The sequence below is a fragment of the Lagopus muta genome, chromosome 6 (assembly GCF_023343835.1).
Source record: "Lagopus muta isolate bLagMut1 chromosome 6, bLagMut1 primary, whole genome shotgun sequence".
Classification (NCBI taxonomy): Eukaryota; Metazoa; Chordata; class Aves; order Galliformes; family Phasianidae; genus Lagopus; species Lagopus muta.
Window position 1 is genome coordinate 53,978,675 of NC_064438.1, and position 14,315 is coordinate 53,992,989.

At 45.2% G+C, this 14,315-nt stretch overlaps 1 protein-coding gene across 1 annotated transcript in view; it reads right to left on the reverse strand.

Moving 5' to 3' along the window:
• PRKCH (protein kinase C eta) overlaps positions 1 to 14,315 on the reverse strand; it is a 110,285-nt gene that overhangs the window by 79,121 nt on the left and 16,849 nt on the right. Inside the window, exon 2 of the mRNA XM_048949096.1 lies at positions 6,930 to 6,993. Within this exon, the coding sequence (XP_048805053.1) occupies positions 6,930 to 6,993 (64 nt within the window). The remainder of the gene's footprint in view (positions 1 to 6,929; positions 6,994 to 14,315) is intronic.

A 14,315-nucleotide genomic window follows, 5' to 3' on the forward strand; every position in this document is an offset into this window, starting at 1 on the left:
TCAAGCATTTCCTTGCATTTTAGGGTTTCAGTTTGTAACCTTAGCAATGAAAAGGTTTTGTTTTTAAGATGATCTCTCTAGCTTTCTAACGAAACAAAAGCATCACTGAGAACAAGTTCACATCCACTGGAAGCACAGCAGTTTTCCCCTCTGCTCTCCATCTGTGGCCTTGGGCACACAGCACTGATGACAGAGGGACACACTGGCTCAACAAGTTTCACAGCTAGACGGCAGAAAAGAGCTGAGATTCTGGCATAAAAACTGCTCCACATTCTAGCTACAAACAGGCTCGGCTGGTCTCAGCACTTTTACTGATGCCTTTCCTTGTCCCTCAAGCTCCTGTCCTTACTCTACTCTTCCCACCCCTTGCAAAAAAGTTCTTCCAGAATGGCTGCCATATCTTAATTCAGAACACAAACTGAAGAGTAGAGAAGACAGGAAAGATGATGTTTAAATACCGGAGGAAGTCTGGGCACATACAGAGTTGCACGTAGGTGGTACAAGTCCCCATCCACCTTCCTACCTTGAGTTTTGTACCAAGCAGCCTGTCCCAGTAACCTTCCTTCCCAAAGCCTCTCTTAGATTGTGAGAGAAACCCTCAAGCCTTGCACAGAATGACTTATCTATAGGTACATGTGTCCTGGCAGCACAGCACAGGGCTGCTGCCGTCATCCCTGGCCGTGGAATCACAACCCCAACCTCCAGCAGCTTTGTGCTCTACTCCTTTGAGCTCGCATCTGCCACTCTGCTTCACTAGACTACAAACACCCACTCCAACGCACTGATGTCCTCCAAGGCCGAGCAGATAGGTTTAAGCTCCTCTGGGAACTAACGTCACTTCTTCCAGGAATCACATTAAAATAAAGCAAAATAAAATCTCTGCCCTTCATCACAGCCAGGAACTGAAATCCCAGAGCAGGTTGCAAGCTTGCATATTTATATCTAGGTTTCAGAGCCTAGACAAAACACAGCCTGCTGAGGAAGTAAAGTTAACCCTAATATTGCTGTTTATGGTACTTTTACAGTGTCTGAATATCTGTGTAATCGGCAGATTTTGGCAAGCTAACAAAAAAACCTCTCAGAGGCTTGAGATTTAATGCCATGGCTTGGAGCAAATCAATCACGTTCCAGGAAATGAAGGTGCTCCTGTGATCACACAGTGAGCTGCTCACCTCCTGCCTCTGCATTCAAGCTTCTCTGCAACATCAAGCAAAGCACTTAATTTCACACAGCGCAGACCTTCCCACAGTCAAGACAAAGCAGAGGCTTTCCACCTTACTGAAGATGTCAGACAATCACTTCCAGTAATGGTATTTAGTAGCCCAAATGCTGTTTTTCAGAATATTCAGAGGCGCTTCATTCTGAACAGCAGCTCCAAATTCTCTTTCACAGATTCACAGACATGCTCAGGTTGGAAAAGGCCTTAAAGATCATCAGGTCCAACCACAATCTAACCAAACTACCCTAACTCTAACAACCCTTCACTCAATTCATGTCCCTGAGCACCACATCCAAACGGTTTTTAAACACACTCAGGGATGGTGATTCAACCACCTCCCTATGAAGCCCTGGCTTTGAAATTCTCTCCTTGGATCCTTAATGTTGCTGACAAGCTTTAAGGTCCCAGTGCTTCACTCGTGGGATTGTCTTGTGCTTGTTACCCTGACAGATGCTTTCTGGCTAGGCTGAGGTTGTCCTGCTTCCCATACAGAAATGCTCAGCATCAGTGGATGATGCTCCTGGTCTCTGTAAGAACACAGCCTTCTCAAGGGTGCCCTCTGGCTGGACTTCTCCCCTGTAGGGCTCTATGTTGTTCTGATCTACTTCGATCTGGAAGAGTAGAACGAAGCCAGCACAGAGCACATCTGGAAACCCCTTGTCTTCAGCATGCATGTGTGTGACCAGTGTAAAGCAATCAGATACTGGGGAAAAAAAACTACAAGGGTACAGCAAAGCACCTCCCTGCTGCTCTATCACACCAGACTTTGGGCTAGGAAAGGCCTCTATATTTTCAGACTGCGTGCCTGAAACAGCAAAACACTTTTTTATCCTGTCTTGCACTGATACTGCCTGCTTAGATCAGGAAGTTCTCTGTGCAGTGTCTCATATGTGCCTTAAAATTGTCCAGTTTAAGTTAGTAACCCAAGAAGAGCGGCTCAACACACTGGAGGCTGAGATCAGGACTGTTTCCAGTCTTGGTTCCTACTTTCAAATAACTATTTCCTTTCCTTTAAAAAGCAACATGAAAACAGACTTTACTGCAGTTCACAGAGGACCAGTAAACATCTTTCTTTCCTCCCTCTTGTGCAAGAAGCTAATAACGTACCTGCAAAAGGAGTCTGGCGTGGCTGAGGAACCACACTGCTGCACACAGCAAAGATTTAGCATCAAGGCAGCATCATTTCAGACTTCAAGGGTGCAGGTCTTACTGGTGCCTGCATGAGGAAATGCTATTTCTTAAAACCATTTAACACTTGGAAAGCACATTCTGAGAAAAACAGCAGCAACAGACAAAGCGCATCATGCTTGAGAACAAACCATCCCAAGTACACAACGTGACAGCCACAAACTAAAGAAACATTTCCTGCTTCAGAAGCAAGTTTGGGCTCCCGTGCTGCCACAAAGCCTATCCACATTAAGTATTTAGCAATGGGTGCTATATCTGCTCCACCATGTCACTCGGCTCTTCAATATTCTCTTTGTTCTATTTCTTGCCCAGAACTCAAATTTATCTTTGTCTTTCCTGACGCTGGGAAAAAAAGAAAGAAAGAAAAAAACCAACCACAACTTACCTCACCTCTCTGAAATTAAAAGTCAACTTCACACCAGGATTATCACTTTGAGTGGCAACATCAAAAAGAAAAAAGACTAATGATAACAGTTTGAACCATTAAAACAGAAGCACTTCATTTTCTACGGAGTTTGCCTCATTCATTAATTCAGTCAAATAATTGCTTTGTCTTAATTTCATTAGCTTTGCTCAAAATAGCAAACAGCAAGAGCGGTGGCAAACAGAGGGCAGAGCATCACAAGCTGCAGGCAGAGCCCCTCCATACTCCAGGCACCCAGCCTGGCCTTGATGCACCAAAGCACAGCCACCTGCTCACAAGCAGCAGTGCTAACTTCCCACCCATGTCCAGAAGCACTGACAGCATAAGTTCACCTGCAATCACTGAACAAACACAGCCCACCCCCACCAAGCCCACATCCCTCAGTGCCACATCTCCATGGCTCTTGAACACCTCCAGGGTCAGAGACCCCACCACTCCCCGGGCAGCTGTGCCACTGCATCACCACTCCTGAGAGTTATTTCTCATAATATCCAACCTTCAGAAAGACCTGAGGATAAAGTAACAACATGAGCACTGACAGACAGACACTAACACAGTGCTGCATTTTAAAACAAGTGAAGAAACACAAATAGGTAAAGAAGCCCAAATAGCCTCACTCCTGCCTCCTCTGGGACATCCTCCCCAGAGCAGAGCCAAGCCCAGCTGGACACCCGGAGATGGGATTCCAAACACAGCCCTGCCCTCTCTATCCATGCCAAAATACTTCAGGAGGCAGTGACAGATGGGCATATAAGAATTTACAGAGGACTAATCTGTAAATCTGTGCCAACTGTACCATTTCTATAGCACACATCTTCAGACTTCATGAATACTTCTTTCAGATACACTGCATGCAGTCACAGAAGCAACATCCTTCTCTGTTCTTGTTACAGATAAAGTAGAACCAAATTAAAGCTTTGGCCAGAAGATCTATCCATCAAAAAGAAAACAACCACTCCCAAAGCCAAGTAAAGTACAAGCTGCCAAAACCACCAGGACCATCTATTTTGGGTAAGTTTTCCAGGACAGCCAAGTAATTGAGTCAGGTGTACCCAACCTTTTCTAATTCTCTCCTCCCTTTTCTTTAATTATTTTTTCAGTCTTTCACTTTACTGGAATTACATGGTGGTGCTTGAGACTTGGTAAAGTTGGCCGTTTTCCTAAGCAAACAATTATCTTTATAAAAAACACCTCTGAAGTGATTCACGAATGATGCTCAGTCAGCTTTTGCAAAGGAAGATGCTCCCTGCAGCAAACACCAGCTCCACCACATCATCCTCCTGTCTCCACCACCTACTGAAAGCAGTGACAAAGAGATGCTGTGAACACACAAGGATGCCTCAAGGAGCAGCTCTATGGGCACCACCAGATCATTCTTTTCTTTTTTAATCTGACTTTTGTTGCAGCACCCTGTCACTACTGCTTTCCAAGCAGGAAACACAGTGGAGTGGCACACCTGGAAGAAGTCAGTATCTGCACTTACACCTGCCCTGGATTAGGTGCATTCTTGGAAACTTGGTGACCATGCTTGAAACTAATCAGACAAGGAAAGCCCCAAGAGCCATCACTGATCTTCTTGTTCTGTAAATCCATATATCTTCTATCTATATATATCTATATATATTCAATTGCTAGAGAGGAAATAGAACTGTACTATTTCCCATTTTGTTCTGAAAGCAGTAGAAAGATTTGACCTCATCTCACCCTGTTAGCAACAAGTCCTTACAGTTTAGCCTCCAGCATGGCTTTCACCCACACAATGGATTTATTCTCAGGTCCAACAGTCCTGCTCAGCCTTGCTTTAAATGGCCAAGAATGGCCACAGCTGTGCATGGGCATGAACATGAACTGCCATGCTGCTCAGTAAATGCCCTATTGCTTAGTGACCTTGATACACCATTCTTTTCATCATCAGCTTTGTTGAAGACAATGCTGTTTGCAATGCCATTTCACTCCTGTTGCTTCTGAGGGGCCTCACAGTCCTCCAAGAGGAGTCACACCTCCTCAGTACATCTTTGCACTCTTCCCACTCCCTTCTGACAAACAGAAAACTTTTCCCAAATGAATCCAATCTGCATATATCCTTCAGTCCCCTGTCAAAGCAAAGTTGTGGGGCATGTCTCCCAGGAGAAGAAAGAGTAAATTACCTTTTAACATTGTGAGCACGGGCAAATGCAAGAGCAGTTCCCATAACCCAGAGCTCATATACAGACAGAAAGAGGTGCACCCTTTTTGGACAGATACAGAAGTGAAAGCTGAAGTAATTCTATGTGGCTTGGCCAGATTTATACAGAAGATGAATTTCACTGGCAAACTGAACACAGGTCTTCCTCGCCCTGCTGCAATGCCCAAAGAAGAGGACGTTCGTTCTTCCACTCTTATTTCCTAGCCCTCTGAAAATAAGGGAAACAAACCACATTGCTGCTATGGTGAGAAGCCATTGGTTTTCTCTATAAATAAAGTCACACCATTTGACTTCCAGTGTCAGTCATAGCCTATGAGCATCAGGATACTCTACAAACACACAGAAAGTACTGTTCATCAGTGCCTTCGCTCCCACCTCTCCTTCCCAGCACCACCACCACATGCTGTAACACTGGAGTGGGACAGGGGCTGCCACTGCACCTCAGCTCAGGTCCAAGCCAACATCACTGCTATTCATCTCACCTGTTGCCTTGAGCCAGCAATGTGTGAAGAAACCCCCACCCCTTTGCAGCCAACAGTCTCTCTTCCCCATCCACGTGACCCACATTTAGCTCCATTTAGGTACATCTAAGGCAGTGTGCTAGCCTGGGGTTTCCTTCTACCTGTGGGCACTGTTCTCTCCTCCTTCCTCTAGCTCTGGTTATTAAACAGGAGATAACACCAACAAAAAAGTGACAGTCTTCTGAGATGCCCTTCAAGAATTTGTTGTTCTTCCTTCTAGTGGTCATTTACAGACATGCAGCACAAAAAATAAAAAGCAGTTGTGCAACTGTTACCTCAGGAATAGGCAGTGGGACCTGAGAGGCGCACAGATCCACATGAGATCTCCCCAGTTTTGTTTTGAAAACATCTACTCAGAAAAGAAAAAACAGCTGGGTACATATTGATTCAGGTTCAAAAGTTCCAAAAGGACACAGCTGCACAAAGCAGAGCTCTCCTGTGCGTCACCCAAAGGAAGCTGAGTGCTTCACTGGCAGCTATCTGGGCCCCAGCACACAACAGGCTACAGGCTCAGCAGGACTGGCATAGCTCCCCAAAGGGTCACAGCACATCACAAGCTCAGATGCAAACCCTTGTTTGAAATACATGTGTTTCCATGATGGAACAAGAGAAAGCATTAAAAACATTAAGAATTCAGCACTCCAAGACTGCAGATAAAGGGCAGCAGAGCAGATCTTGCCCTGATTCTTGGCTTCCATATAGGAGATACCTCCCCAAACACAGTCCAGGCCACAGCTAAAACAAACAACAACCATGAAGTTGGCCTGAGGAAAATAATCTGCCTTTTTTGGAGGCCCATTTCAGACTTCCTGGGCTTTTCCAGCACGACTCACCTCCATGTGTAATCAGAGTTCATTGCTATCACAGTAAACAGCAGAGAATTAAAACCACCACACAATAAATGATAGTTATGGGAAAAAAATGTATCTGCCCAGATATCTTTTCAGGAATCCTAGGATTTTTTTTCGGTGGAAAAGTTGCCCTATGTTTCCTGTGCAATGTGAATCCTGGAAACAGAATGGGAACCATTATGGAACAAAAGTCACCCAGAAGTTTTACATATGTTCTACACGCTCACTTGCCCTTCGAGAAGCACTCAGATGAAAAGTACACGTGGCAAAAACAACCTGTTTCAAGGACAACCTCAGATAAATAAACCAGGCTGAATGTGACACAACTCCCCACGTCCAAGATCAGAGCAACAGCAGAGCAGCTGGACTACAGCACGAGAGGTTAGCAACAGCCCTATCCTAACCTCCAGTCACTCAAGAATGCTCTGTGTGTAGTACCCCACAGTACTGAGTGGGGAATGGCATTTGTTTTGTAACTGATGGCAATAACATACACCAGAGGTGAACCCTTTATGGAAACAAGCCAAAGGAACTCCCTTACCTTCCGTGAAGCTGCCGGTAAGAGTAATGACGACAAACACTTTACCTTCTGGTTCCAAATCCACCTGAAAAAAGCAAAGGCAACATTAGGAGATTGTTTTTCAAGGCAGAGAGTCTTCTAATCAGGATTTTTCAGGACAAGTCCTGCCAGCATTTGCTAACATGCAAGCTGCATGCGGCTCTGGGCAGCCTGGTCTGGTGACTGGCGATCCTGCACACAGCAGGGGGTTGAAACTGGATGATCACTGTGGTCCTTTTCAACCCAGGCCATTCTGTGACTCCACAAACTCCCGAGCACACCCTTAACGTTGTAAGAAATTAAGCACCCATCACCCAAATTGTTCAGTGCGTCCATGAAAAAGGGTGAATCGAGTCCCCAGTTTTTTAAGAAGCCCTAAATGTTGAACAGTCTCAACCACGCTAGAATAACAGCCAATTCTGTCGAAAGACCCATGTATAAATGTATGGTGAAGTATATGCATATTTTTTCCCTATTACACCCCTTAAAAATATTTCAGACTCTCAAAATACCATAATTGCTGGGGCAAACTCCTATTTCTGATATCAATCACTTTTTCACTTTAGACCATAGAAAACAGGAAAATTAGGGTCGCTCCCTGAAGACTTTTAATCTAAATTAGACAGAGACACAGAACGTTATTTTAGCAATTAGAGATTCAATCCCAGAGTTTACCAACTTACTCTTGAAAGGAGGTATTTATTTTTTTTGTTAGCAGCTTTCTAACTTGCAGTTGGAATTTTTAATTAAGATCTTGCTCCCGTTTTTTGCTAAAAACCACTTGGTGAACAAAGTTACAGCTAAGAAATACCTGAAGTTTGCGTCAGGCTCCTCACACAGGAATCTCACTTAAATAAAGGCACATTCTCCCCATGCAAGGATAAAATTAGCAAAGTGGAGCTTCACACCTCGTGGGTACTTTTGATCTGCAGAACGGGAGTTCTGAAAATAGAGCTCTCTCAGTGGAATGACTAAACGTGATCACTTCTAACTGCATTTGCTCTCGTGCTGTCGCCTTTCCTTGCTTCAAAGTCTTTTTTGCTGAAGTACAGAAACTGTTCTCAAGTTATCAGGAATTCGTTAGTATGAGTAGAAGTAATACTGTTAAGGAAAGGAAGGGAGAACATCTTACTGACCTGACTTCAGCTACAGACCAGAAGTGACACCCCTATTAATAGGATGCAAACCACAGGAACTAAAACTACTTGGGAAAACCCTGTCATAACGTTAATTTTATGGGTGCCATGCTTCCCAATCCCTAAAGAAGACTTGTACCTCAGCAAAAATTTCAATATTTAGCTTTGACTCAGAACTAATTTTCAGTTTGCCTGGACTGACTACTGGACTGGCTGTGTTTGAACAGCCCTCTGCCTCAATTAATGAAGACTCTTCCATAGAAACAACTTCAACTCCTGTGGTATCACAGACCTTTTTTTGCCTAAATTCCAGTTTACTGTGCAGACACGTAACTTCGTACAGGAAGAGTTAAAACAAAATGTATAGTAACATATATCTACAATATACAATCACCCAAACTGATCTATGGGCTGTCATGATTTCAGGTCATAGGTCCTGTCTCTGTGAGGCACCTTGCTTTCCCTCCTGTAAATGAGATTCCCCTGCACTAGCTAGCACAGTCTCACAAAACAAGGAAAAAATGTAGTGAAAGTATCAGCAGAAGATTTAGGAGAGTTATAAAACAATCTCTCTTCCTCCAAACTTGGAGATTAAAGACCACTGAGATCCCCTACACCAACTCAGCAGTGCTCACGTACCATAAGTCAAGAGTGCTCAGGTTAAGAGGCTGTTGCTGCACTCAAGATCTACTCCTGGTGCATGTTGGCAGGATCTGGATCTAACAGAACACTGCAGCTGGAAGGCTCCAAAATGAGGACTGAAGCCCTAGAAGGTGTCTTTGGCAGAGCAACACCCGCAGGGCTGGCAGTGAAACCAGCAGTCTGTGTTGCACAAGAGGTCAGACCAGGCCATCTTAATAGACTTTCTGGTCTGACACGGATAGCAGCAACAGATAAGATACAACAAAATAAAATAATTAATATACTACTGATAGAAGCCTGCCTTTTGGACCTGCCACGATCTCCTTTACAGATGAAATCTGACCAGCAAACCATCAGCCAACACAGCATCTGAGATCACTTCAGAGATACGTGGCAAGTACCCGAAACAAAAAATAGACTCTGACCCAGAAAACCAAAAGCAAAATGAGCTTCCCACACCTGATCACAGACCTGCCCAAGACGAGGAGACAGCCGCTCCCAACAGCATCACCGACCCAAGGGGTCACGATTTGTTTCAATGCTGCACAGGCTGTCCTGTCCTACGGCTGTGCCATGCAGAGGGGCCCTGTGCCAAATCCTTGGGATGGGATCTGCAATGCTCCTATAAACCAGGGCTCACGGGATGAGCAGCTTCTAAACCAAGGCCCCAGGGCTCACCTCCACCATCCCCTGCTATACACCTTCATTATCACCTCCACACATTCTTTTCTTCGCAGTATTATCTGTGGCTGCTCAAAGACAAAACCTATGTTTTTGCAGAGAAACAGGAGCCACGATATTATTCTTGACAGAGCTAGTAAAGCCAAAATGTGCCATGAGATGGTGAAGCCAGTGGTGGGGAGGCTCAGAGAAAAACTCAACAGCATGAAGACAGCAAACATGACACAAAGAAGGAGCTGTGTATGAAATGGGAACAGAAGAACTTTATCATCTGTATGCATTTGAACACAATCTCCAGAGAACAGGAAGTGACATTAGAAGCACGTGCTTCTATGGAGAAAAGTTTCCTAACGCCAAGATCAACTTGGCACAGGATAGCTTTCTTTAGGTAAGCATAAATTATGTTGGTAAGGCGCAGTATCAGAGCAGAAAATACACCACAGTAGAAGTAACAGATACTGGGAGAAGCAAAGAAGCTGGAATTTCTCTGCACACGTAGTACTGAGAATGCAACAGGGTACTGACCTCCAAGCAAATCCCACTGGTGTGGGTTTTTCTTTGTGCAGCATGGTGCACCAGCAGGAGATGGGCATGTACAGCTGTAAACAGCCATCGTGCTCACCTGTCCAATGTTTTCACACCCAGCTGGGGTGGCTTCACCCATCACAACAGCTGGGTGAAAAACATGGACTTCCTGGCTGTTTCAAATGGAATGTGGCAAAGTTCTAACTAACTGGGAGAGGAGCATGAGCTTTTCAGAGCAGTAGCACCTTTAATCACCACTCTTCTAGCTCATGGAAATGGAGGAGGGCATGGTGGATGCCCCCATCCCTGGAGATATTGGCTTTCAAGGATCTTTACAGGTCCCTTCCAACACCAAGAATTCTGTGCCACACAAAGCATGGATAAGACTGTTCAAGCTCAAGAACTCCCTTCAGATCCATTAGAACACCACTGGGTTTTGGCCGAGAGCTAAGCATATACTTTAACTTCTGATGAACTTTACAGACATACCGAAAAGAAAACAAGTGCTGGAGGATTTTGGCAAGTGAGCTGGAAATGAGCAGGTAAGGAGTGATGAGCTCAGCTACGGTTTCATGGCCGCCTCATTGTGCAACACAGCACTCTGGCAGCCAGGCCCAGCGCAGGAGCACGGAGGACTTCTGTCAGTAGTTCAAACTGCTCACAGCAGCCCATGCCTAAACTTGCTCAGATTGCTCAGCTCCGTGTGACTTCAAAAGGAGCTGGGAGAGATCTAGTTCCCACAGGAGGGGCCCAGTCAATCATCTCGCACACCTTCCCTCCAGAAGCTGTTAGTGTCATTCCTGACAGCAGGGCAGGTGTTATTAATCCCCTGTGTGTAAAAATCAGACCCTAGTTTAGGCGCAAACGAGGGAAGAGATGCAGAGAGACCAAAACAGGACTCCTTAATCATATGCCTCCGCATGTATTAAAAAAAAACAACTAGTCGTGCGTGATTCATCAATGGCAGAGAGGTTTGGAAAACAATTTCAGAAGGAGGCAACGTATCAACACCCAGCTGAAGCATCCGCTGAACTCGAAGAGCAGGTATAGTCACAGCCTCGCAATGAGCTCAGCCTGCCTCCCAAACCCTGCCTGTGGACTGGAAGAGCTGAGGCTGCCTGGTGCCTGCAGGTCTCCACAAAGCAGAGCTGTGAAGGTGGGAGTCAGCAAACTTCTGGGGTGAAAAGACATTGGCAGCAGTGAACATCAGCTCCTGTAAGATTTCTCCTTTTAACTCCCCCCCGCTGCACACATAATCCTGATCTGAACCACGCAGAAATCATTGGGAATCCTTTTATTGTCTTTGAATCTGACACAGACAAAAACTGCATTTACCCTGGAGCCCAGAGCATCCTTTCTCCCATTACTGCTCCGTCCTTTCTTCCCCACAGGCACAATTAGTAAGCCTCCTAGAAGTACAGCCTCCTCCTGAGCCCATGTCAGGGCTGACGTGGCTTCACAAGCAGAACAAGCCAGACACTTGCAGTGAATAAAGTAAATATAAAAGCTACCTGGGGAGTTAATTAGCTTAATTAAACAAGTAGCTATACCTTTTCACTTCCTACATCATTTTTACATTTAATTAACAGAACTGCATATATAATCACTCATTTGCAGAGGCAATTCCCAAGGCTCTGTTCAGTCTGGAAGAATCTGGGTTAGTCTAAAGCTGGTTTTTCACATGCCTCTAGTTACTTCTTTTCTTTTTTCTTGCTCGAGTTCCTAACAGGTCATGCTTATGGAATGCCAGTTCTTTCTATATTTTAATAGCATAGCACCTCCACCTGAGCATGCCTTTGTCAGGTCAAGTCATAACTTTCTCACCCAAACACGTTTGGATTCATCAGTCCCTCCTGGACATTTGAAGCCTGATAGATGCCTGTTTATCAAGTGAAGCACGTCAGAAAAAAATCTCCAGAACTCTCTCATTGAAAGAGGATTTTGCATTTCCACACCACGAGCAGATTAAGGTGCTTTTTCCTACAAATGTACAATATGCATTAGTTAGGATTCAAACCAGCGTGCCTAAAAAGCCAACTGTGCCAACTGTCACCTTCATCCTGCCAAGGCTGGCAGGCACTTACAGCAATCATCTCTGCCCAGGGCAGATGGGGACATCCCTGAGACTCACTGCAGGCTTACTGCATGGGAGACCCTAGGTGATGTCATTTGGGTCAAGGCACAGATCCCAGCCCTCATCTCACCTGAGATGTGAATCAGACTGAGAAGCACTGGGATTCTGTCTGGCCACCAGAAAGCCTCAAACCTCTACATCCTTCAGTGTCAGCAGACATCCAAGCTTCAATAGGGAAAAGAAACCCTTCCAATGACTCTTGCTGCGTGTTTAACTCTGAAAGTAAACCCACAAATGGGTGGAAAGTTAGTCTCCCTCCTGACTCCTACAACTAGTTCTTCCAGCTGTTACTGTAACGTTGTCATTCTAATTTTTTGTTCCAGGACAACTGTTTAAAATATTACTTTTGTTTTCAACCAGGCTGCATAATTATAAGCTGCATGACGGCCACAACCAACCATGCATAACTAACCACTCTTAGCTAATCCTAGACTCTTTAATCAATTTTAGCCTGGTTTCACTCAAGCGACTCCCCACCTCAAAAGATCTGCTCAGAACAGTAAAGGCTGCAACAAGACTTACCCTTTCCCATGGAAATTCCTGCCAAGAAAACCTGTTCTACAACATTGAAGTTTCTCAAAGAAAGTACTGTCCCCAACAATACCATTTCCTATCAAAAATCTGTTCCCTCAGAAATTTAAGTCGAACTCAAGGCAAAATTCAAGCAAAGTCACAAGTGCACTGGTGTCCATTATAGAGAAGGTTTCTCACCCACAAATCCACGACAAGCATGAGGATAGAAACCTCTAAGACAGTAGGTGGGCTGGGAAGACAACACAGAAGATGACCAGACCCTAAAAGTGAGGGTGCATTTCCGAGGGTACAGCGCAGCCCACGAGTGGGACAGCCCTGCAAAACTAACCTCAAGCAGCTCCCACCTCGAAGCCTTTGCTGTTAACTCAGTGGGGCATCTCTCACAGCAGGCCTGCAGGCTGGGGGAGGAAGGTAGCCTCGCTTCTGAGCTGTCAGCAGGTTTTGCAGCCCAAGCTGTGGTGACTGTGATGTCCTGAAATCTTCAGGGCATAGCTGAGCAAAGGCAAGCAGCTTCCTGCCCTACAGGGCCCCACAGGACACCTCCATGCCACCTGCCCTGCTGCTCCACATGATGTACATCACTGTAAGCCCTACGAAACAAAAGTCATGTGGGCAAGACGTATTTTGCCTTTCCTTGTCACACACGTGTACCAGCAGAGGCCTAGCTCTTCTGCACAAAGCACTAAACATAGAACTTGCATGGTGGTACCCATTACTGGATTCTGCATGTCCTCCCATCCCTGGATTCTCCTCTGGACCATCACAGCCTTCCTCCTGCAGCTATTTTGTTGGGATTTTCAGGGAGTTGGTGTTTTCCCCAACCATTTCATTTCCTAAAAAGAAGATAATAACAACAGTGCTGGACCACTAACTCAAAGGACAGCAACACAAGGCTTTGTTTACAGCCATTTGGACACTTGGTCCATGGGATATGCCCACAGAAGCATATTGGCCTTGTACATGCAATGTAGCTGCCTGCAACCAACCACAGGTAAAACAGGCTGAGAGTGGGAGAAGGTCTTGGATCTTGAAAGAACTTAGGATCTTTGGAAAATAAAAATCACCCAAAAAATGACAAATCACACACACACACACACACACACACACACACACACACACACAACCTTCCCTCTGATTCAATGGGGAGTAACAAGTCAGTGAACCTCAACAGACATATGTTTAGCAAAGGAATCAGAATTATTACCAAGAAGACAAAAATCAATAGTGGGACAACAGCTGCTGTGCCACTGTTCAGCTGAGACACTGTTTAGCTATGTAGTGCTCTGGACACATTAGTTGCAAAAGGATGACAATGAGAACTCAAGATTTAGAGCTCTTGTTAGGCATCCACTGCAGAAAGATATTACTGTCTGTCACAAGGCCCTGGAGATGATCAACAATCACATTTTTCACCATCTTTATTAACGCAGTACAACTTGGCAGAAAAACGAGGAAGTTGTGCCAATTTTGCTGCTCATAGGGATAAAGAAATAAGTCAGCGATGGCTGCCAAGCAGGCATGTTGGTGGCACTTCCGTTTGGAAGCTGTCCAAGGGCTGCAGCAATGCGTTTCCTCAAAATAAACACAACAGTGCTGAGCTTATCACTGACAGAATGTCCCTCGATGAGGAGACAGCAGGTCAATGCAAGGCTGTGCACCCATGAACCAGCCAGCACGCAGCACTGGGGAGAACCAGAACAGGCACTGGATGGAAAC